The 25,916-nt window shown below is 36.1% G+C and overlaps 1 protein-coding gene across 1 annotated transcript in view; it reads right to left on the bottom strand.

The window, feature by feature from the left end:
• Nucleotides 1–25,916, bottom strand: part of TUSC3 (tumor suppressor candidate 3) — a 143,210-nt gene that overhangs the window by 24,417 nt on the left and 92,877 nt on the right. Inside the window, exon 7 of the mRNA XM_081959373.1 lies at nt 953–1,016. Coding sequence (XP_081815499.1) covers nt 953–1,016 — 64 coding nt within the window. The remainder of the gene's footprint in view (nt 1–952; nt 1,017–25,916) is intronic.

Raw genomic sequence — 25,916 nt, 5'->3', positions numbered from 1 at the left:
TATTGCTAGTATAAAAGGGCTAATAGAAATCATTTTGTGCAAACTCTGCATGTAAACTGAACACTGTCTGGGAAACTCCAATGAATTCCAAATTTTAATAAAACAGCCCTGTTGACTATTGGAAAGACCTTCAAGGATTGTTTCTGAAAGATGGATTAAGGTGGTTTAAAATGTTATTTGTTCTATCAAGAATTTGGTTTGAAAAATTATTTTGAATAAGCATACTTATTCAAAATTATTGAGTAGGCATAAGCTAGACAGCTCTGGGAATGAAGTTCAGAAAGAAAAGAGACTCAGTAAATTCTCCATATATGAAACTAAATTTGATGCCCCTTTTCTGATTGTCCTTTGCCTGGAATACAATCCTCAGCATACAATCATAACATTAATAATAAATTGTGGTCCCCAATTAAAAAAACTATGACCTGCCAGATCTTCCTTAAAGTTGTGAGCTAAATTTAATGTTTAAAAGGGGACAAAACAGGGATCAATCAATTCATGTAATATATTTAATTACAATTTTACAATTAAATTAAATGCTTATATTTTTTCCCAGTTCCACCCTTGTCCGCAATGCAATGCCCAGCATGCCACCTAAAGGTCAATTTTGGCCTTTGGTTCAAAAAAACCTGGATACTCCTGCAGAAAAACTGTTTAGGATGTTCAGATTCATTTCAATAATGGTTCCCCTCTTCATTATCGGGTATATTTAAATCCATTTTCTCAGAGTGAAAAACATTAATTCATTAATGCGAAAAATAAACATAAACCCAACATTCTCTAGGAATAAAGCAGCAAAAATAAAGGGTACCAAGCTAAACGTACATTCAATAGGTAGGGAATTCAATACCTGTTAAATACTTCAATGACAGATGCTGTCAGTGCAATTCCATTTAACTGTGGATTCTGACTGAGTCTTGCCATGCTTCTATCATCAACATCTGAAGGATACTCAGAAGGAGAATAATATGGGACTCTGCAACAAACTGTGCCTGGCTGCTTCCATGTATGTAACTCTGAAAATATTGAAGGAAGAAAGAATGAATAATAGATCAGTCATTCTAATAGAACAGTCATAGTGTATGTACATATGCATGTGTTTGCATATTCGTTTAGTTATTTAAAGAGTGTATTTGTATAGCCTAGCAAAACATATTACAAAAGAACACAGTAGTATATAAAGATGACAAACACCCCGCTGCAAAACTGTGTCCTGAACCTTTCTGTTTAAAACCCAAGAACCCAAAATGCAAGGAGAAAAGCAAGCCTTTCCCCACATTTGCAAATCTATTAGTGCATTCTCAGAAGCTACTGTTGGTAGTAGAACACTGTGCAGGATGAACATTTGCTCTGATCCAGGAAACTAATTGCTTTATTAAAAGCCTTGACAGCCTATCAATGTTTTGCCCATAATTTAATTATAATGATAGTATTAAATAGAATAAAATGCATGCATTAAATAGCTTTAAAATAATAGGTAGCATTCAACAGGCCAAAATGCTTAGCTTTTCTCCCTTGGTGTCTACATGTGCCTTTACATTTTTATCTGTGCTGAAGAAGAAAGCAGGTGGATAGAGTTCCTGCCCACACAATTGTTTTCTGAAACTTTCAAATTACAATGAACATTATTAACAGAATAACAGAGTTGGAAGGGATCCTCAAGGTCTTCTAGAGTCCAACCCGTTCAAGTAGGAGACCCTATAACAATGATGGCTAAACCTTTTGGCACCGAGCACACAAAGCGTGTACGCATACATGCTACCTGAAATGCAACGTGTGCACCCCGCAGATGCCCCTCGCACCCACACATGCACCCCCAATGCATGCGCGACAGAGACCCAAAGACTATCTGGCGGAAGGTGCGTGCGCATGTGCAGCAGAGCTGAGCTGGGGCGATGGTGCACATGCCCACAGAGAGGGCTCTGTATGCCACCTGTGTCACGTGTGCCATAGGTTCGCCACCACTGCCCTATGCCATTCTAGATAACAATGGCAATAGCACTTAGAATTACATTGCTCACAGTGCTTTACAGCTAAACGCCCCCAACAATCTGGGTACTCATTTTACCAACTTGGGAAGGATGGAAGGCAAAGTCAACCGTGAGCTAGTAAGACTCAAACTGTTGAACTGCTGGCAGCCGGCAATCAGCAGAAGTAGCCTGAAATACTGCATTTTAACCATTGCACCACCATACTGTATCTCCTAAATGGCTGTCTATTCTCTTTTTAAAAACCTCAAGTGATAGAGCACCCATAATTTCTGGAGGTCAATCATTTCACTGATTAATTGTTCTCACTGACAAGTTCTCCTTAGTTCCAGGTTTGATGTCTCCTTGATAAGTTTCCATCTGTTACTTCTTGTCATGCCCTCAGGTGCTTTGGAGAATACATTGACACCCTCTTCTCTGTGACAGTCCCTCAAATATTGGAAAACCTCTACAATGTTGTCCATAGTCCCTTCTATTTGTTAGACTAGGAATACCCACTTCCTGCATCATATGGGTTAGCATCTAGCCCCTTAATCATCCTTGTTACTGTTCTTTGCACTCTTTCTAGAGTATCAACATCTTTTCTATATCATGGCAACTAAAATTTGACAGAGTATTCCAAATGAGGTCTTACCAAAGCAATATAAAGCAGTACTACCGCTTCATGTGATCTTAATACTGTATTTCTATTGATGCTGTCTAGGACTGCATTGGGTTTTTTGGTAGCTGCAGTACAGTGCTGGCTCATACTTAAGTGGTTGTCTACTAGGAATCCTAGATCCCCCTCAGAATTCTATACCAAAATCACCAATTCCAACTTCCATATTATAATTCAGGCTGATATAATGCACTTTGTCATTTAAATGTTCATTCTCCAGAATTATTCCCCCCCTCCCCCACAATGCTCTTTCACACATACAGGTAGAAGAAAAGAATCTTTAGGAGATAATTTGTTATTTTTTTCCTTTGGAGAAATTAAACATATTAATAAAAAGAATAATATTGTAGTCTTACAAAATTTAGCTTATCAAAATACAAGGCTCCAATTGAGGCAAATATCTGAATCAAGTCATCCTGGGCAGATCCTGGAACACATTCAGTGAAGGGGCACCTATCAACTCTCTAGTTCAGTGGTTCTCAACCTTCCCAATGCCACAACCCTTTAATACCGTTCCTCATGTTGTGGTGACGCCCAACCACAAAATTGATGTCTCGGTTCCTAAGACCATCGAAAATATGTGTTTTCCAATGGTCTTAGGAGACCCCTGTGAAAGGGTCGTTCGACCCCCAAAGGGGTCCCGACCCACAGGTTGAGAACCACTGCTCTAGTTCAACATCTTAACTGCTCTTAGTATTAGAAAGAATTTTCCCTCCTCCTAATATTCAATGTACCAATCACGAAAATGATTTCTAGTTCTGTCTTGAACATGAAATTCAGCTGGATATCTTTGGGCCAGTCAGTATTTCTCAGTCCTAAAAAGAATGCAGTCGCAAACGACTTCTGAAATATTGCCAAGTAAACTCCTGGGATTAATTCATTAATTTTCAAAAGTCAACCATAACTTGAAGGAACAACAAGAAGAAGAAGAATCTGCAGTCTAACATGCAGATAGTACTCGGAATACATGACGGGCAAATGCAGCTGCTAGTCAACAACCTCTCAGCCCAACCCACTTCAGGGGTCATTGCTGTTTTGGGAAAAATAGAAGAAAGGGATATTAGGTATGTTCAGTGCCTTGAGTCATTTATAAAAAAGGGATAAAAATAAATGAATGAATAAATAAATAAAGTATCAGATTCTGCATTTCTGCAGTTCTAATTGTTCACTTCATATTGCATACGCTGAAATGAGAAAGAACAAATGTTGATTTTCTATCGAAAAGCTCTCATATATTTGAAGAGTAGGATCATGTCCCACCTCGCTTGTATTTTTCATGGCTAAATATTTTAGCTCCTTCAGATTTTTTTTTCATAGCATTTACTTTCTAATCCCCAGAGTATTATTGCGGCTTTTTTTCTGAATATAGTTCATATTTCTTCAATCTTTCTTAGGGTATGATGTCCAGAACAAACACGGCATTTGAGGTGATGCCTGATCAAAGAAAATGTTCATTTTCCATATTTTCAAAGTTATACTTCATCACTTGCCTTTTTTGCCGATATATCCTACCATTGGCTCACATTCATTTTGAATCAATTGTTTAATATTCCATAATATATTGCACAAATAATATTTCCAAGCCAGATATCCCCCAATCTATACCTGTAGTTTGGACTTCAGTTGTCTAAATAAAGAACTCTGCACTTACATTTGCTCTGTTACTTTAAGCTCACTCTTATAATTATCAAACTGTTTTGAATTTGATTCCACTTTTCTGTATTAACCATCCTATCTAATTGTGCGCCACCTTAAAAATGATAACCATTCTTTCTATCTCTTAATCCGTCATTCACGTGTGTGTGTGTGTGTGTGTGTGTGTGTGTGTGTTTATAGAGAAAAAATAGAGGACAAAATGCTGGTCCTATGTCCCCACAAATGGCACCATTCTCCAATCAGATGAAACTAATTGATGGGGCATTTCTTTGAATATTAGGGTACTAGGACTTGGCTTTTCTTCTCTTCTTTCTCAAGCTTGTACTCAGTAGAAGACACCAACATACTCAAAAGGGCACTCTGCATATGACAGGTGTGCCATTTATGACAGACCAAAGCCCTTTGAAGCACTTGACTGCCTTCACTATATGAAACTGTACTCTTTTCTTATTTAAACTTAAATATAGGTTTAAGCTTTTGTGGATTTCCCCTTACATAACCCCTCTCTCTGCTTCTTGGGTTTGGTACTAAGTGGCAGCTGTTGGTCCATTCCGCTCCACCCTGGAAAATTCATATCTTCCATACATCGTAACTTGGTTCTGGTTTGATAAATGTTTTCTCATCACTAATTCATTATATCAGTCTGTATGGCAAGATTTTATATTACTATTCATGCCTTGTATCAATCTGTCGTAAGAGCAAAATATTTGAAACCACATCAAAACTCATGAGCCAGATCGTACTCTTCCAAACAGCCCTGCTGCCAGAAAGTAATCTGAACGCTTGCACCCAGCAAGTTAGAAGGCAGAGAAGCCCAACATAATACCTTGAGAAGAAAAAGCCTCAGGATATGGTCTTCTAGTTGAAACATTTATTATTTATTATTATTATTATTTTCTTAGATTTTTAGACCGCCCCTCTCCCAGAAAGGGACTCGGGGCGGTGTACAGTCAATACTAATAAAATCGGTCATAATAATAAAATACATTTAAGATACATTTGGAGGGGGAGATAGGCTGTACTAAGAAATAAATACATTCTAATCCTAAAAACATCACAATTAAAACCCCAAACCCAATTAAAATAAAATAAATCCCCGGGAGGTAAAACTAAGAAAGTGCCAGGCCAGCTGATTGAAATAGGTGAGTCTTTAACTTTTGCCGGAAGGAACGGAGGTCGGTGGTAGTTCGAATGTCTGGGGGGAGGTCATTCCACATCCTTGCACAGTCTAACAGTCCAGGACAGAGGTGGGTTGCTGCTGGTTCGGCCCAGTTCAGTCGAACCGGTAGTGGAATTCAGGCTTGGGTCACAGTACCGGCAGCGACCCAGGTCTGCCCCCCCACCCAACTGGGAAGAGGAAGAGCAGACACATTATTTCTGTTTCTTTTTCTTTATTTATAATTGATAAATTAAATATAAGAATGTGAGGCCTTTTTTACTTCATTTGTCCAACTATGGGTCTGGGTGGTGTGTGGTAAATCAGTAACAAGAAGACTAAAATGACTCAGATGACTCAAACGAACATAAAGTTCATTTTCCCGTGACTACATTCTGATTTCAGATAGTACTACCGGCAATGAATGTACTAGGAGTCATTTTCCATCATCAACCCTTTCTCTCTAAGTTTGTGCACAGAAAAATGGTAAATGTGCAACACTATTCAGTTATGCACCCTTTCCCCCTGAAAAAACAAAGCCTTTCACTAACATGATGCTCCTCCTTTATGGAAAATGCAGTTATTCCAGTTGACCATCAGCAGGTTCTCCGCATTGCCTAACAGTAGAGAGCAGGAAGAAAATAGATGGGGAAGTAGCACACATAAATTGATGAAAGTCTGGGAAACCAGCTCTTCAATTATTATTTACAAGGATGATTTAGGAGCCTAGAAATTGCAGGTGATAGCAAATCATACTGTACAGCCCCAAAAGTCATAATTTATAGCAGTTTCCTTATCTAGTAGCAGTTCTGGCAATTTCGTTTAAACATTACCTCCTCCACATTGGATGTCGGCATGCACATTACCTTTCTTTATGGAGAATCCCCACTTCCCTATAAATACCAGGCTCATTACAATCCTATCAAATTTTAAGATACTTTGAAAGTCACCCAAGGGATAGAATTTAATGAAGCGTAAATGAAATTAACTTCCCTATGGAAAGCTGATTAGTCTATATCCATATAGCCTTTACTGTAGCACCTAAGGGTTATCTTATGGGTAAAAGTTACATATAAATAACCAATGTACTGAGATGGGGGTAAAGCAAAAATGATAGCTTTTAAAATTGCAAATGTAAAATCTATTTCTCCTCTCTCTTCAAGCAAAAGCAGAACCAAATTAAGACACATCACAGCATCAGTAATTTTTTTAAGCTATTCTGAGTGGAGATGTGGAAGTCACCAAAAGCTCTCTTAAGTTTGTCTGTTGCTTTGGGGTGATAGAAAAAAGAAAATAAAGGTGCATTTTAAATTAAGAGAAATTATTTGTTCCTATAGAAAATCCTCATGAAAGGACAATGGTGCATGGAAATCAAAAGCTGTTCCCATTGGATTAACCACAGAATGCTGGTTTGCAATTGAATCCTGGGCTTGTTTTCCTAGCAATTAGTCACTAGTTCCCATGATTCTTTTTGGGGAGAAAACCAAAACACCAGGGGAAACGTAACTGTTGGGAGGGATACTCTGATCCTGGTGATTTGCAAGAAAATTCAGATACCGTGTTTCCCCGAAAATAAGACAGGGTCATTTTTTCTTTTGACTCCCTGAAATAAGCACTTGGGCTTATTTTGGGGAGGTCTTATTATTTTGAGGTGCGGGAGGCAAGGAGTGTAGTCACCTTATGAGTGCTGCTGTGGTGCAATATATTGGGGGAAAGGGCTTATTTTAGCACCTGCGTTCAAAAGCCCGATTGGGCTTATTATCCGGGGAGGTCTTATTTTCAGGGAAACGGGGTGTTACAGTTCTGCCCTAAAGAATATCCTGCATAACTTCAGCAATATTAAACCATAACATCTTCCTATCCCATGTCCTTGGGAAGGACCTGATAAGATGATTAAAAATATAAACCTAAAAAATGAAGAAGTTAATTTGCTCTGGGATTTTAGAATTTAAACAGAAGACCTCTGTCACATAACACTCCAGATTTAATACTTGTTGATTAAAAAAAACCATCAAAAAGTCTAATTAGTGGATGTGGCAGAATCAGGAAACAGCAGAATAGAGGAGAAAATATTTATATACTTTTAAAATAATAGAATATAAAGAATACAAAGATCTGCAAATAGAAAAAGAACAACTGTAGCAAAAACAAGCAAAGGTAATACCAATAGTAATAGGTGCCTTACATTCAATCCCAAAACAACTGGAGCACCACTTGAATACCATCAGCATTGAAAACTCACCATCAGTCAACTGAAAAAGGTGGCTTTACTTTAAAAGGTTACATCCTGCGACAATATCTGTAACACCATCAAACATCCTTATATACCTATGCCTAGATCTTTGGAAAGGATAGGTAGACAAAAATGCCAAAAGTCTGAACATCTGGTTGACTGTACGATAAACCATAATAATGATCCCCCAGGAGTTTCTATCTTTACTTGTGTGCTCCGAGAAGAATGAGAGCTTATGTCAGAAGTTCAACCATACTGAACAGTTGTTTCAGGAGCCAGATGAAGCAAGAACTGGAGGGACCACAAAATAGACAAAGTAATAAAAATGAAGAAGCACAAATGGTAGACAACTGAAGAAGGTTCTTGGACAAGAAGTGAAATCTCTTCAAGGAAAAAAAGTAAGTGCAGTTGCCTCTTGAAAAAAAAAACAGCCTTATTTTTTCTTTTTTCTTTGTACTTTTACATTTGATATTTTGATATTTGATTCCACTGAAAGATAAACCCTACTGAACCCAAATTTTGCAGACCTAAAAGTCGGCATACTTGATAGCAGTAGAAAGACATTATTTATGGCATATGGTTATGGTTTAGGTTTTATTAAATTTATAGACTGCCCCCTCTCCCCATATGGACTCGGGGCGGTGTATATGGTTACATATCCTCCAAATATTGTTTTAATAATTACAGACAACAACAGGCTTGGGCAGCTGCCTGAAATTGCTACCAGCCTTTCAATTTGCATCAGATTCTTCTTTACAGTAAATTTTGAAAGTTGAAAGTTCAAGATCAAACAAAAATAACATATTTTGGAGAGGAATGTTTACAATTTGCAGGAAAAAAATTGTTCCAATCACTTTCCATGTTGCATAATAGAAAAAACTTAATGAAATCTATGAACATAGAAAGCTCTAAGCTAGTGAACCATACGTCTCTTCAGCTTATAATTACCTTTAGTCTTGGCTCTTGAGCCTACTGAATGTAATAAGAGTGCAATAATTTTACAAGGTATCATAATTAGCAAAATCTTTTATATTTACTTCTAGAAAGCAAAATTAAGTATTTAGTAGGTCTACAAAAATAGTGAGCACTACTAAAGTAAAGAAGACATACATTTCGTACATGTTCTCTGAAATAATCAATGATACTCATAATGGATTGCAATTTTAAATTTGTCTAAATATTTCATTTGTTGGTGATCTTCAGAATGATATCTGTCATGGGTCAGTGAAACACTTAGATTAAATGTTGAATTCACTCTTTCCTTTCTTCCCTGTTAACTTGCATAAATAAAATAGAAAATGGTAATTGGAAAGGAGACCAATTTGAGTTAGATTTTACTCCTCAAGGAAACTCAATTCACTTCTGAAATAGTCCACATTAAAATTTAAGCATGATTGCATGTTTTAAATGCCACAGTAAGTAAACGCTCTTATCAGAATAAAGCAATATGGGATTTGTGTTTCAATGTTAGTACAGATGATTTTTGTTTTTAAAAAAGGACATGTTCAAAACCCACCATTAATTAAAATCTATTTAAATTAATAATCAAGCATCAGAAGAGAGCATTTCTGACAATTTTCAAACAATATTTTTCTCTTTTAAGAAAAGACAGAAAGAAAGTGAAGAAAAGTGATTCACATCTTTTCAAGTGGCCATTTTTGGCATGGAGAAATGAAACAGCTGCTAAGAGTGCAAAGGTTTGAACAAGCACCAATAAACATTCTTTTATTGCAGCAGCCAAAATCGTTTTGCTATTGCAAGTCTCAAATAGACTTTTTTTTTGCCACTGAAAACATAACTACATCCAATCTGACAGCCTTTCAGTTGCCAGGATTGTGCATGATAAAGAAGCGTATGATTATCACAAATTAATCCAGTTTCTTTTATGTACCATAAATCTTACTAGGAAGCACTCCAGAAATTAAGATCTGAATAAGGGGTCCAACATGAAGATGCAGCCATTTACTGGTGCTCATCTGTCAGGTAAATAGGAATGGAAGTTCTTTTGAATGACTTGCACACTATGAGAAAAGTGTCATGTGGTTATTTCTTTTTCAAAAAGAAGATTTCTTAAAAACTAGAGGGATATAAAATCACTGTTTATTCCATTGCCAGATGGGCTGAGAAGAAATTCATTGGACGTGGAAGCTACATATTGAAACATGCATTTAATTCTCCAATGAGAATAACCTGACTTTCGGAATCAGGGTTCTGAATTTATTCTAAAAGAGTAAATTCCATCTCCTTGATCTTTGTGACTGTATAGATTGTATAAATGTGTGCACTTATTAATGTATGTGCTGGGCAGGTCTGAACATGTAAAGCCAACAGATTATAAAGAATGGATACTTAAGCCACCTGCCCCCATTCCAACTCCATCCTCCAGCTTGATTAGTTGATGATGTTTGGAAGAAGTATTTCTCAATTGCAGTGTCTGCCCTTGTCAAAACCTCCTGCTAGGGGATTGGTTGATGCCCACTTCAGTATAATTCAGGAAGATAGTAAAAACAGTATTGCTCCATGGAGCATTTAATATCTAATTGCTGCCACTGGGATTGGGTGCCAGTGAGTTTTATTTAATTTGTCATTTAAATGTTTTTATCAATTAGTTCATGCTGTTTTATTGTTTATGGGTAAACGGCAGGAGTCCTATTTGGAATATGGCAACAGCTATAAATGAATGAATGAGTGAGTGAGTGAGTGTGTGTGTGTGTGTGTGTGTGTGTGTGTGTGTGTGTGTATGTATGTGTACTGGGGAAATCTTGTTTTACATTAGACTGCCGGAAGACTTTTTTAAACATTTATTTTATATTGCAGCTTAGATCTGTAAACCCTGTATCTTATCATACAAATTTAGAAATATTTATTAAATGAGAGACTTAGCTAAATCTTTAAAATATTTAGGAAAAGAGGAAGAACTCTTGTTTTGTTTTCATTTAGATATTTTCTTCTAGTTTAGCACTCATATGATAAGAGTCAAACCCATTTAATGAGATTCCCAAAGGTGTCTCTGGAATAAACACACACGGATAGACAGACAGGCAGACAGACACACACCAAGATACACGTAGCATTAGCTCTTGACATGGACAATGAAATAGAAGGATCAAACATGTACTTGGACAGGAGTAGATATCTTTGCCAAAAGAGATCAATGCATAGATATTACAACAATTTTACAACAAAGCTGAATCTGAAAAATTCCACTCATGATGAGGATATTGAGATAACCTTCTCAATAGAGAATTTTGATCATTTAGATCAGTGGGTCTCAACCTTCCTAATGCAGTTCCTCAGTTCCTCATGTTGTGGTGACCCCCAACCATAAAATTATTTTATGTTTTCTGTATTTTTTCAAAAAATATGTGTTTTCTGATGGTCTTAAGCGACCCCCGTGAAAGGGTCGTTCGACCCCCAAAGATGTCCCGACCCACTGGTTGAGAACCACTGATTTAGATGATCAAAAGTCAGCTATTTTGAAGGCAGATTCACCATTTAGTGCTTTTAATGAACTGTTAATTTGTTAAGAGTTTATTTTATATATGTACTGTATATATTGTTATGTATAGTTATGTATTAATGGTGTGCTGTATTTTTAAATTCTGTGACTTGGTCTTGGACTGTAAAAAAGCACATTAAACTGAATAAATAAATAAACTTTCCAACAAGTGGGCAAATTGTTAGAATTTATCTACTGAAGAAATACTTGCACTTTTCAGCAACCAATAACCTTTATTCATTTCTAACACAAAAGCAGTATTTAATTTCTGCCTAGTTCTCAGCAGTGTCCCAGCTATTGCTATTAAAATATTCTCTCCAGTTTGAGTGTGCAGACAGCTTCTGACACAGATTATTTCTATATGAACTTTCAAGTCTGATTGTAAGCATTTCAAAAGAGACATCCAAAAGTACTGTTAAGTATAATCAGAGAGTTTCAGTACTGCTGTGCCTATATGCACACATATTTAATTGAGTTAATGGAATTACTAGTGTGAATAAGGTTTATGACGACAAAAGCTTCACAGGAAAACATTTTAGTGTACCATTTACTTTAGGCACACAACTACATAAACAGTGAATATACTGACATTTAAATCATAAAGAAATAGGCTGATATTCTGGTACTACAACTGGGCTTCTTCTATTCAAATTTATGCTCAGCTCATTGTATGTCATTTTGTTGCAACAATATTCTATTTTTAGAATTTAAATCTCCATATAATCTAAATATTGATGCCAAAAGTTTACTATCATTTAGAATAGTTACATAGTATATCCAAAAAGCACAACAGCAGTTACATTCAAACATACAATAAAACTGGAAAGGTTGGTTTGGGGTATCTTGTATATATGATGCGTGTCTGTGTATAACTATATAGACTGATAGACAGCATAGTACACGTATACGCTATGTTTAAAAAGAAGGAAATCCTTAATTTCACATTACAATTTTTCTTCAATTTTTTTCCCCTTTCCCACCTCAAAATTCCATTAACGAATTTCCAAACATGGCTCACAATGAAAATAAAATGCAGATATATTATATGTATTCGGAATGCAATTGAAAATCAAATCAGCTTATGAATAAGCATCACGGTGTTTAAAACAATAATAATTAAGTAATCATTTTGTAAAAGTTTTTCCATATCCTCACTCAATAAAGAACATAATTCCTATAACAGTGATGGAGAACTTATGGCATGCGTGCCACAGGTGGCAGGGGGACTCATTTGTTAGGGAATGTCAGCCATTGCCCTGTCAGCTCCAGCGTGCATGCACGTGTTGGCCAGCTGACTTCGGCCTTCTTTTTTGGCCGTTATTCGCCCTCCAGAGGCTTCCCTGAAGCCACCCAACGTGTAAATCGGAAGTTCGGGAATGGACTTCCGGTTTGCAAGTTGGGCCATTTTTCACGCTCCTGAAGCTTCAGGGAAGCCTCCTTAAGGCTCTGGAGAGTGAAAAACAGCCCTACGGAAAAACCAGAAGTCACCGTTCCCCAACTTCCGGGTTGCTCGTACAGCTGTTTTTTGCCCTCTGAAGAGCCTTGGGGGGGGGGGCAGGGGAGGCTGTTTTTGCCTTCTAGGCTCCTGGAAAGCCTCTGGAGCCTAGGGAGGGCAAAATAAGCACGGCAAAAGCTGGGGGAGGTTGCGCTGGTCGAGTGTGCATGTGCGCTGGGGTTGCCTGTATAGCATTTGGGTGTGGGCATGCCTGTGCACAATCCCCCTGCGCTCCTCCTGCTTTTTGGCAGCAATCCAAAACAGGTTAGCCATCACTGTTCTATAATATCATCCAGGCATCTGGAAAATTAATCAAGATTATGGATTAAATCCTAAACATTAAATTGAACATCAAGATAATTAAATAATTGAAATTATGAAAAAAAAATCTAAAGTATATTATTATAAACCCAGGAGCACTAATAAAGCAAGATAGTAGCACTAATGTACAAAAGAGTTGGCAGCATCATCGCCTCTCTGAAAGGCAGTAAAAAGAGATTAAGGCCTATGAAAAAGTTGTTCCATCACAGAAATGAAGTTCCATCTGATCCAAATTTATTTTTCTTTTCTTTTGTCCCAAATGAGATGTTATGCATGCTTACACTGAATTTAATGTTTATCATTTTAATATCCATTCCACTCCTTCATTTAACCCATTTTGAATAGATTATTTACCATTTCTCTTTTGTTTTAACATTTCTAAATAATTGGATGGTGTTAGCAAATCCTAGGCATTTCACTGCTCACCTCTATTATTTTTCAGATAATTCTCTTTCTTTCAGATAAGTCTCTTTCTTTAACAGCTTCATAGTTGCAACCTCCATTACACCCCTTCATCTTTTATTCTTATTCTTCATTTCCTGTTTTAGGCTTACCAATTGTCAGGCCAAGTAAACACACAACAACAATGCAGATTTCTAAAAGGAATCTTTAATGCTAGTCTAAGGTAAAACCTAATGTTTAAAACCGTAAGAGTAAATCTCTAGTCAGTTTCAGTTAATTAAAGTGAAGTTCTTTAAAACATTTTGTTCTCCATCTCTCACATCAGTACTATGTTGCTCCTCCTTACCTAAACTGTATTTTTCTGCTGCTTCTTTCCCATGGATACTCACATTTCCTATGAATCTTGAAGTTTGAATCTTTATCTCTTATGCATTTGCTCAAGTCCAAAGAAAGAAACGTTTTGCATCATCTTTAGTAAGTTTTTTGATACTAATTGTTTACAATTTGTTGAAAGATATTGCATATTTTTGCTGAAGCCCTCTCAATTCCTCAGCAAGATTAGGAATTCCTCTGGAGGCTTAATACTTGAAATTTTTTCACAATACTATTTATTAGAATAGTAAGACTACAGGCATTAAAAAATTGCTTTAATTTTTTTACGTTGAAAACTTTCAAATGTTCTACTAAAAAGGCCAAACTTTTTTTTTCTGGACATATGTTTTATCAGATTATCAATATTACAGCTGACGACCTTGCAGTATATGCTCTTATAACAAAGAACACTTTTCCTAAAATAGTCTGACATTTTTGTTAGTGCCTCTCTAGGTCTAATTCTAAATTTATTTCACAAGTCCAAAATATTTATCACTCAACTAATATTTGAACTACAGTCATTTCATCGCAGCAAATGAAATAAGAAATTGGTTACACTATAAAACACACTGATAATGCTGTTATCTTTTCTAATTTCAGCAAATTTAACTTCAAAAGGAGCTTCCTCTATTCACAGTTCACGAACCTTCATGAATAAACACGTATTATGACTTCAATGTTTCTATGACTGATAAGACAAGAAAGTTTGAAGGTTATTCTTTTCATTGCCTCGTTTAAAACTAGTAGTTTGAGTATTATGTGATGTAGCCTTATTGGATCCAAATGTTCTCACAATGAAACTCTCTTTTTTATTAAATTAAAATGCAACTTCTATTCATGTGAATGCATTCCCATCTTTTTTGACAAACCCAAACCAATAATAACAAAAGCACTGAACAGAAAATACCACAACGTAAAAGTGTATTTTAGCATGTTGTTTAGCAAGGGAATAGCTGAGTATAACCAAACTTGGTTCAATGGTATATTATGCATCTTAAACTATATTACGTTTTTTAAATAAAACATGTATGAACTATTAGCTATTTTATATTATATATAAATATAAGTTATTTTAATTAAACTTAAAATTAAAATTAAATTAATTTTTAATTAAAAGAAGTGTGAATAATGCCATAGATTAAAGCAGTTCTTCAAATGATCAAACAAACAAACAAAAACCATTCATTTCAGAGTTTCCTATTCAGGCACAGTAAATCTTTGTTCTTTCTGTTATTTTGGACCTGTGTTTCTCAACCTTTAAGATATGTAGACTATTATATTTTTTGGACTATAAGACGTACCTTTTTTCTTCAAAAAAGAGGCTGAAAATCTAGGTGCATTTTATACATCAAATACAACATTTTTTGGCTCCCGAAACCCACCCCCTTCACCAAAATGGCCGTGCATATCCTTATGGAGGCTTTCAGAGAGCTCCTGGGGGCTGGGGAGGGCAGAAAGGAGTGAAAAATGGGCTGTTTTCTGCCCCCCCCCAGCAGCACTCTATAAGCCTCCATAAGGCTATGCATGCAATTTTTTTTTACAAAAAACGGGCCCGTTTTCGCAAAGAACTGGAGGTTCTTTACTCGTTTGGGGGGGGAACCTCCCAGGAGCACTCTGCAACCCCCCCCCCCGAAGGCTATTCAGGCTGGTTTTCGCAAAAAACGGGCTGTTTTTGGAAGATTTGCAGAGTCCAAAAACTTTTTTTTCCTTTTGCAAAGTTCTTTAACTGATTAATGAGAATTACATTGATCAAGTGCTGTACCAGCAGAAACAAAGTCTTAGGTGCTGCAAATTGTCAGCAATTTCCTTCTCCAGCACAAGGATAAATGTTGATCACCATCTTTAAAGCGCTCCATGGCACAGGACCTAGTTACCTGCGGGATCGTATCCTGCCCCATACATCCCTGCGACCAATTCGCTCTCACAGAGGGGGACTCTCCGGGTGCCGTCCACTAAGCAATGCCAGAGGGCAGCGCGGGGGGTAGGGCCTTCTCTGTGATGGGCCCAGGTGGGTCTTGAGTTTCGTGCGGAAGGAGCGGAGAACTACCGATCTCCGCTCCTTCCGCACGAAACTCAAGACCCACCTGTTCCAACTAGCCGGCCTGGCTTGAATTACAACTACATTCTCGAATCCCCCTGGACAATTTTAAATTAATTCTGACTTTTTGGGTATTTAAATTGTTTTAATCTTATTGTGTTGTTTTAACTTATGATTATTTATTTATGTATTGTAAAATGTTTTTGTATATACCTCCTCCTCGTTATTTGTTTGTATATTGAATTGTACGCCGCCCCGAGTCCCTTTGTGGAGGGGGAGCGGCCTATAAATTGAATAAATAAATAAATAAATAAATAAATAAATAAATAAATAAATAAATAAATAAATACACCAGGAAACATCGCCCTACCAACCTACTCTCTCTCTCCCTACCTAATTTGTTTCGCTCTCTCTCTCTCTCTCTATCCCTTTATCTACCTACTCTCTCTCTCCCTACCTATCTACTGTATTTCTCTCTATTTCTCTCTCTAATCCTTTACCTACCAACCTACCTTTTCTCTCTCTCTCTCTCCATACCTACCTACTGTATTTCTCTCTGTGTATCTCTTTCTATTTTTCTCTCTCTATCCCTCTACCTACCTATCTACTTACCTACCTACCTACCTACCTACCTACATTCTCTCTGTCCCCCTACCTACCTACTGTATTTCTCTCTCTTTCTCTCCCTCTCTATCCCTCTATTTACTTACCTACTTTTTAAAAAATTTGCTCTTCAAAACCTTGGTGCATCTTATACTCTGGTGCGTCATAATATATTGATGTCTTATAGTCCGAAAAATATGGTACAAATCCCAAAATTCCCAGTTAGCATAGGAATCCCAAAAATGCTGAGATTGATAAACACTGTTCTAAGACTAAATCTTCCGTGATCTCATACCATTGTTATATTATTTAGGAATTGAAGCTCAGAATTCATGCAGGACTCCAAGTGCCCCATACCTCATTCCTGTTAATTGTACCATAGTGGAAAATGGATTCCAAACCTCAAATTACCAGAAATTTGCCACAACTATCAATGACTGAAAGTGCCTAGTTGAGGAATAGTTTGTTCCATTTCAGTCTTGAATTTCACAAAAGAAATTATTTTCTTTATGTCATTCCCCTCATACATAGAAATCTTATTTCAAATTAATCTGCATAGATTAATTTACATATCAAGGTTCCTCATAGCAAGAGCCAGCATTTTCATGTACACAGAAGCTGGAAAATAATGGAAATGTATTCAGATATATTCAGACAGGTCTCTCTCAAAAAAGCATCCCAACTGCGATACCACTTTCCATCCTATTTCATAGAAAAGACAGGAAACAATGGACAGAAAAGTAGGCAAATACACGTAAAGGCATTTTTTAATTATAATAAATCATACAAGAAGGGATCAATAATGTGGTATCCATGAATATGAATTTTATCAATAGGCATATCTTCCCTTATGCCTGTTAGGTTTTCCAAGTGTATTGATTTGTTTCAATTGTTTTGCATATATTTAAAAATAATTAAATCAGAAGCTGCAAGAGTCACTATCTATATTAACACACACCAGTGGTGGGTTGCAGGCAGCATGCTCCGGTACGGGTGTGCCGGTGCCTGCCGGAAGCACGGGTATCGTTCCAGTACGGTGCTCTGGAGGGCCCACCTGAGCTCCTTACATGTATTTGAGCTCTTCGACGCTTCCACGCATGTAGCGTAGGGCGCCTGCGCAACGCTCCGCCAAGCAGCTGGAGCATCTTGGAGGCGTTGCAGATGTAAGGATGCATGCGCGTGCTGCACATGTGTGCTGCGTATGTGCATGTGGGAGATGCCAGGCCCTGTTGCACTGTATCAGTTGCAACAGGATCCGGAACCCACCACTGACACACACTGTTAGAAAATAAAGATAGTGGGGTAAAGCCCAGAGGGCTGCTTGGAAAGGTGTCCCTATATAGATACATATACATTGTGGGTTGGAAGGAACATAACATATGGACTTAGGATAACATCCATTTGGATTTCGGGATTAAACTTGTGACCTGTGATTGTGATTTTGCGATAATGTCCAAGATATAGCCTCCAAATTCCATGTGTGCCCACTAGATCATATTAGCTGAGGCATTAAATAAGGCATTAATGAGTGGACCAAAAGAATATAAAATGAGCTATATTAAAGTATACCAAATCAGATCATGAGTCCATTCAGTCAACATTCATAGTGGCCAAGCAGATGTCTGCAAGAAAGACTTAAACTGGGTCCAGGCAGTGGCTGAATAAGGCAACTGCCTTATTACACATGATATTTGCATGCAATTATTCACATGTTATGGAAAGTTGTCTAATACTGAAAAGTTAATATTTAAATCTTGAAAAAAATACAAGTTGTTCAATAATTTTGAGATCAAATGGAGTATTTCAGAACTGCTAACGTTCTCAGAATCACTTATTACAGATAGTCCTCAACTTATAACAGTTCCTTTAGTGACTGTTCAAATTTACAATGGCACTTAAAAAAGTGTCTTATGACCACTGCAACATTTGGACATTAATCCTGTATCATAAATGAAAAAAAAAAGATTACTCTCAATTTCCCACCTCTATCACCTAAAATAAAAAAAATAACTTGGAAAGCTGGCAAGATTTACTATACTCATCACTTGGAAAGATTTCAGTTTTTAAAAAGAACCCTCTGCCAACTCCTTTTAAAATATGATTACACTAATTCATTTAAAATATTGAAAAACAGCATGGGATGTGTAGGATTAACAATGCTTTTTAAGTTTTCCTAAGTTTAATAATATTGGTATTGTCCAGACTTGTAGCCTGATTAAAGGGTCAAAGAAGAAATTGAAAATTGCTTTTACAGTTGTATTGAAGCTGTTTGATAGAAATAGCTTAACATTCAAATTTTTATTAATACAATTGTAATGGTAAAATATACCCACCCACCACCGAGATGCAAGTAAGCTGCACTCACTGCCACATCTATAAGATGAACTGCTTAAAGCATCATTATCAGAAAACATTTACAGCAGACATGTTCAACCTGTGGCCTGAGAGCCACATGCAGCCCTGGACAGTTAGTAATGTAGCCACATAAGATTGCAATTTTTTTTTTTAAATAAGAAAGCTTGTTATTTATGTACATTAATTATATTATACATTTTGTATGTGGCCCTAGACAATTCTTCACTCAGTATGGCCCAGGCAAGGCTAAAATTGGACAGCCATGATTTATAGAAAGCTGAATTGACCAGGAATGGTGACAGAGAGAAGCATTAGTCAGGAACTTGTGGCCCAGAAACCCAAATTGTTTTTATTCATTGACCATATCTCAAATATAATATGGCTGGTATGCTGATCTAATAAGAAGGGATAACTAATAAAGTCACATAGATGAATTTATCTAAAATATTCCAATGTCACATTGTAATTTCCACTGTGTTCACCTTTTTCTGTGACTTTGCAATGTAATATACCAAGGTTTATAAGCTCCGATTATGCTTTTGATCAGGGAGTTGCTGGCAGTGCAATATGGCTGATTTATTGACTGCGTGCAAATACAATTATACTGTATCTTCAAAGTGATTTGGTTGCTTTAGGTTTTGGCCATGACATGCAGCATGACTGAATTCAGTTCTGCTTGATATATAACACATAATGAAGAACTTTGGGGTGTTCAGCATACAAAATAATATGGACATTCTTATATAAGACTATGGCCATATTTAGAATAATAAATGTAAAATTCATGGAGGAAATACATCAGTAATTACAGTTTTAAAAATTTGAAACTCATATGGAAATTATTTAAAGTCTGTACTGTCCCTAAATTACTTTATAGCAGGGGCATCAAACTTGAACCGGATGTGTCACCTGCTGGCCATACCCACCAGCAGTTTAGTGAAGGGGGGAAAAGCCGCGAGTTTGACACCCCTGTTGTAGAGAATTCTGTTACTTGGCAATTCAGGAGATTAAACGTTAAGGCAGAAATCTTGTAGAAGAGTCTTTCAAAGAGTCTTAAGAGTCTTCCAAAGTCTTCTGCAAATAACTATATTAAAGGAAAAACTGCTTTATTTAAGATGGTGCCCAGCTATCTTTCAGTGTTTCCAGTCCTAGATCTATCAACATCACCATCTCAAATTATGAAATTTATATGCTGCCCAACACTTTGCAGCTCTCGGCAGTTTACAAATAGTTAAGAATATTTAAAGCAATAAAGCAAAGCAAAGCAAGAAAGATGGTCGAAATACCATGCTTCAAAATGTTTCTTATAAACATGGATAACTTCTTGCATTCATATCTATCAACCCTTCAAAACTCCAGAAGCTAATTTACTGATCACTCTGTCTAAATGTTGTGGATTTGTTCCTTTCATTTTAACAGATACAAATAGAGATTGCAGTCACTATAATAGGACAGAACCCTACCATAAGGCACATCTCTTGCAGACACTCAAATGTTGTCTGTGAATGTTTGCAAAGAGCTGTGCTATCTTTCATATGAGCTAGAACACTAGAAACCAGTGCAGCTCACTATATGAATGTCTTTTTCTTCTGCACACATGTGTGCTCAGCATGAGAACATCTAAAGGAGGCTGATGTCAAATAAGTGATATTGGCAGAGGGTGAGATTTAACCAAAGTGGTCACTTGAGAAGCAGTATAGATTTAAAAAACACTTGAACAGGCTGTAGGAGTCTTTCACTTCACCTGGATGAGCCAAGCATAGCTTTAAAGGTGACCTGTAAGATGCATAGAGTTGTCTTCAGAAGGATTCTTGTGAGGAGATCAATGCTGAATCCTGACTAATCTCCCATTATTCTGTGAGTATAGAAAATAGTCTAGATGCTTTTCTTACACTCTGTTTTAAAAAGAAAAACTGTTGCTAGTTCTCATCTATTTAAAACAAAGTAAAAAATAAAATATGAGAGAGAACGTATTTTTAAGGGAAGAACATCAAAGAGTTTCAAGGGGTTAAGGACAGGGGATATATTCATACATTTCAAAGCATCTTTTCATCTTCAACTCTCAAGTACGGAAGAGTCATGTTATCAACTACTAAGGGGCTAATAATTGTGTATTTATGTAATGCTCAGAAAATCAAACAAAAAAACCCCAAACATATATTTGATAAAAATGGAGCAAGGTCAATAACCTTTATATAATTATTGAGAAAAAGCTGTTATTTAACTGACTTACATTGTTGGGTGCCAAAGATGTCCTAAAAATCGTATGCTGTTACTTTGGAGGTTGTTAAAGCCTCCAAAGATACGTGTGCGAAAGAGAGAAAAATGACCCATAATTTTCAGTAGAAGATCTATTATAATGCAAAATGATCAAGAGGCTTACATTCTTTGGATATTAAAGTATAATGTATGGTACTTTAGAATTTGTATTGATGAGCATTTATTACAGAGTTGTATGTTTTCTTCTAAGAAAAAATATTTGCCTCCCAACAATTATAATTTGCAAAAAAAAAAAAAAAAAGGATTCATACAAGTAACATTAATATCAACCAAATCAACCTTAGTACATCACATTTCCCCCCTAAAAATTAGAGGACATTTTCCACTGGATGCAAGTACAAATATTTCTACTTTTTTTTTTTAGTAAAAGTCCCCTCTCTCTATCAATTTACAAATTTTACAACAATATTTTAACAAAGTGAAACTAAAGAGTAAATTAATTTAACAATTCTCATTTATAAAATGCATACATGTATAATGTAACAACTGCACAGTAAACTCTCTTACTAAAGTAAGTCTTATTATCTGTAATAGTGGAACTAATTTAACAATTTTCACTTTAAACTAGTTTTCCAATTTATCAGATTAATGACCACAATATAACTGAATTCAGTACTGTTAGTTAAATTCTCAAGCAGAGCTATAGACCAGTACTCAGTAAATTATAGATGATGAGAGATCTTTTTTAAAAAAATGTGAGAAATCACAGAGAAGATGTTCCTGTATTTCTTTTCCTGGATTAATTCTTGAGCAATTCATTCATCCATTCTTAAAACATTCTATATGTTAGGAAAGTTATCCAAGTACTACTTCTCAAAAATCCCCCAAAATATATTAAATTCAAATAGTAATGCTACAAAGCCAGATCTATTTATTCACTGAATACACTAAATATTATTTCAGAGTAAGTACAGATAGGATTGTCCTGAAGTTCAAGTTATTTAAATCTTGAATAATTCAATAAGGAAATGGAAAGGCCAGAAATAAACACTAATGGACTTTGAAGTTTTCAAAAGTGTGAGGTACATGTGCATTTTAGAAACAGATAAAAAAAAACTCCCATATTTTTTCCACCTAGCCATCCTCAGTTTTTTCTAATGAGATGTCATTTCATTAAAGTTTGTGACCTTTGCCATACATTATTGGAAGCTTTTTTTTTCATCCAACATAAAGAATGGAATGTCCAACCTTTGTAATAGTTGAAGACATCCTGAAATATCTCATTATCTGAGATGATGTTAAGTGTATCTGAAGAATCATTACTAGACATTCTTTAGCTAATGCAATTTCTTTTTTCACCACTGCATTTTCTTCTCCATCTACAATACAAGTGTCAAACTCACGGTGTCACGTTGCCATCACATAATGTTTTGCTATGTTTTTTCCTTCATGGAGCTGGGGTGGGCATGGTCTGTGCGTGATGCATCTGGCCTGTGGGCCGCCAGTTTGACACCCCTGATCTACATCATTGAAGTTCATTCTGAGAAAATTATCACATTCATAGAAATATATTCTCGCGTACCAAGAATTCTAATCATGCATGAAGGAAACCTGACAAAACGTTGACACAAACAAGTTGACTACAAGTGTGTTACATCTTATTGACACCTCATGAAAAAAAATGCAGATGTCAGTCTCATTGGCACTCACCCAGCCTGCTATGTTTGGTGAACCCATATCTATATATTTATCTATATTGATAGCTACACACACCGACATTCTACTTATTCAATGTTTTTTCATCCATGTTAATTGGATATTTATTTGTTAAACCTGCATGCCACCTGATTCCCAATGATTCTGGTTCACAACAACCAAAACAAGGAAAAGTATAATTAGACCAACTAAAAGGAAGGAAAAGGAAACAGAACTCCCTTGAAGGCTCTTTGATCTGGAAATAACGATGATTTAAATGAGTATTTGTTATGTTATGTTATGTTATGTTACACTGGTAGATGGTAGCAACTGATCTGATAGCCTTCTGATATCACTTCTGAGTCTTCAGTTTCAGTTGGTTGAACAGAAGTATGACCTCATGATACCATATTCTGTATACTGATTCATTCGGTTAAGTTTGTATTTGTGATTTTATGGTGCTTCTGTGGTGATATTCCTCATGGGACCAGCTATTAGTACAAGAATTGGTTTACCCAATTGGGCACTATTACCTGAAATGGAAGATCAAGCAACAGAATGGTTTGGAGTGGAACTGAGTCCATGGCACTGAGTCCATGCTGTAATCCCCATATTCTATGGTTTTGCAAGCATCCTAAGGGGCAGCTTTCTAGATGCTAATATTTCTTTTTATTTAAAAGTTATGAGAGTATTCCAAGGACAGGATAAGCTTCCTTTCCTTTGTGTTAATATTGACTCCCAGATATAGAAGCTCCTTGGATAGCACTAGCAGGTTCTTGGCTATATTCATCACAAAGTTTTGTTCTTAGAAATAGCATGTGTTAGGCTTTCTTCGCTGCTTTGTTCAGATCACTTTGATGAGTAGGTAAAAAAGTAACATCCTTTTTTTTCAGGTGGCCTATCATTTTTGTAAATGCTGACGGTGCTGATGTTGATGTGAAATTTCTTAATTAAAATTAGGAACCTCTCATGAGAGGCTATGATTGGAATGTGCAAGTTGGTCTTTAACAAATCTACTGAGGCTAGAAAGTTGACAGATAGAACTGTTTCCACCTTTATCTTTTGATGCCTCCATTCTTAAGGTTTAGATCCTTAAGGTTTGGATATCTATCCAATTTCAATTCTTCTTGAAAATATAATTATTCATCTTTATCCTAGAATGTTTCACTTTGTTCTTGTGGATAGAAAAGATATATGCCTTTTCGGCTTCTTGTGAGCGCTAATGCATATCTCTGATTGTTTCTAACATTTGTCTATCTCTATATTTTCCAGTACATCTAAATTCTAGAAGTGGTACAATGCTGTAGGTATTTAACTTAGTTCTTCTCCTCTGCTTGGTGTTAATGCTTTAGTTGGCAAGAATGAGAGACAGAATTGTTTATTTTTTACTATGTTTTAAAAAATGAATGGCCTTTGGCCAAATAGGAAAATACAGACATTCTCTGGTATGTGCCCACTCTGTTCTTAGGAAGGATTTAAAATGTTTAGAACCAATTTTACTAGCTCTCTGTATAACTTCTCCAAAAGACTGTGTCTATATATTACTAGCCATGCCATAATATAGTTAAGAGATGTAATGTATTGGCTACTTCTGGAGGTATCTTAGTCTTGGCTAGTTAGTTGGGCTAAATAGGTCTCAGATTGATTTACACCTATTTTTTGGGGGAAAGCAAATTTCTACAGGGCAATGAGCAACTTCTGGACAAACCTACCCACTCAGTGTTGGCAAACAGTAGGGAATAATTAGAGCTTTGAATTATACTGTTAGGTTCTTATTGACATCTGAGTTTGGCTATTTTTCTGCAGACAATACGTTTCCAGGCCAGGTAACATTATCAGGCCATGATAGAGGAGAGATCCCAACTGTGGCCAAACAAACTTGGAGGAGGAAATGCTATGTATATTGCTGTAAGCTTTTAGAGAAAAAGATGGAAAGTATCACAAATACATATAAATAAATAAGCAGCTCTTGTTCTCCACTGCATACATTATACTCTGCATTATTCGCGGTGCTAAGCTGCTGCTTGACTCCATCTCTATTGCTCTCCAGTGCACCTTTAGAAGACAAGTGAAAATAAGGAAATCATTCTGAGCCTTGAAAGCCAACTTTATGGATCTTTTCCTGTGTGATTTACAGTTCATCTGAATTGCCAAACATTTCAAATTCATTGAGCCTGGACATCAATCCATATGCTTTCAACACTTGCTCTGTTAGTTGAAAGCAAGGCAATGCAAAGCATTAGAGTTTTCAGTCTGAAAAAAGAAATGCATTATTTAAAATTATTTTAAGGAGTTCAGTTTATTTTTAGAAGAACGGGAGAAAATATGTTGCTCTATGGAATTGTAAAATACTTCAAACCTTTTCATGTAATTCTGTATAAACCAAACAGTTCCAATAAAATAACCATTTTGTAAAAAGGCTTTTGTTTTAATTTACTCCGTCTAAAGCTGAGGACTTGACAGTTATAATCCATCACAATTTTCTGCTGATAATTCTTAATATAAGGGGAAACTCTCTAAATAAGACTTTAAAAAGAGAATTGTGACATTACTTGTGACTGGAATAAGTATAAATACGTGCTGCATTCAATTGTCCTGCTTATGGTAATTTTTATCTCTATCAGGAAACAATTCAAAAAGAGGATAAAGTCATGAAGATTGATAATATTCTTGAAGAAGTCAGAAAAAGACAAGATAATAAGAATAATGTGTCTTTATAGTCCTCCTGAACATACAGAAATTCATCCAAGTAAATTAGTAAAAATGGACAAATTGTTAACCTTTCTCACAAACCTTATAATTTGTTAGAATCAATGTCTGCTCCTGTAATCTCTTATCTTTCTGTCACTGTGTATAAAACACATCGTAAATTAAATAATGAAACAGAATAATTAAAAGTCTGAGCTATTTTAAACAGTTTTAGTGATTTCTTTATTTCATACTTATTTGGTCAAAATTCAGCGTAATACATCTATCAGACCAAATATGTCATATTATGTCATCAATCAGCTCCTATCCTTCTGTTACCAAATCGATCAGTCATTAAATTCAAGTTGCCACTTTCTTCTTACTTTAATTATGATGTGAAACATCAAGGAAAACCAAACGTGAATTTCCTCTTGAAAGGCTAGGTGAATTATTTTCCATTAACCGATAATGAGAAAGTTTGAAAACTGTAGGAAGTTCATTTCAGTATAAAGTGGGGAGAGGAGGAAGAAAAAAATA

Source organism: Natrix helvetica, assembly GCF_964273705.1.
Source record: "Natrix helvetica genome assembly, chromosome: 7".
In the NCBI taxonomy this organism is placed as follows: Eukaryota; Metazoa; Chordata; class Lepidosauria; order Squamata; family Natricidae; genus Natrix; species Natrix helvetica.
Note: the sequence above shows the minus strand (reverse complement) of the source record. Positions and strands in the feature narration are given on the sequence as shown.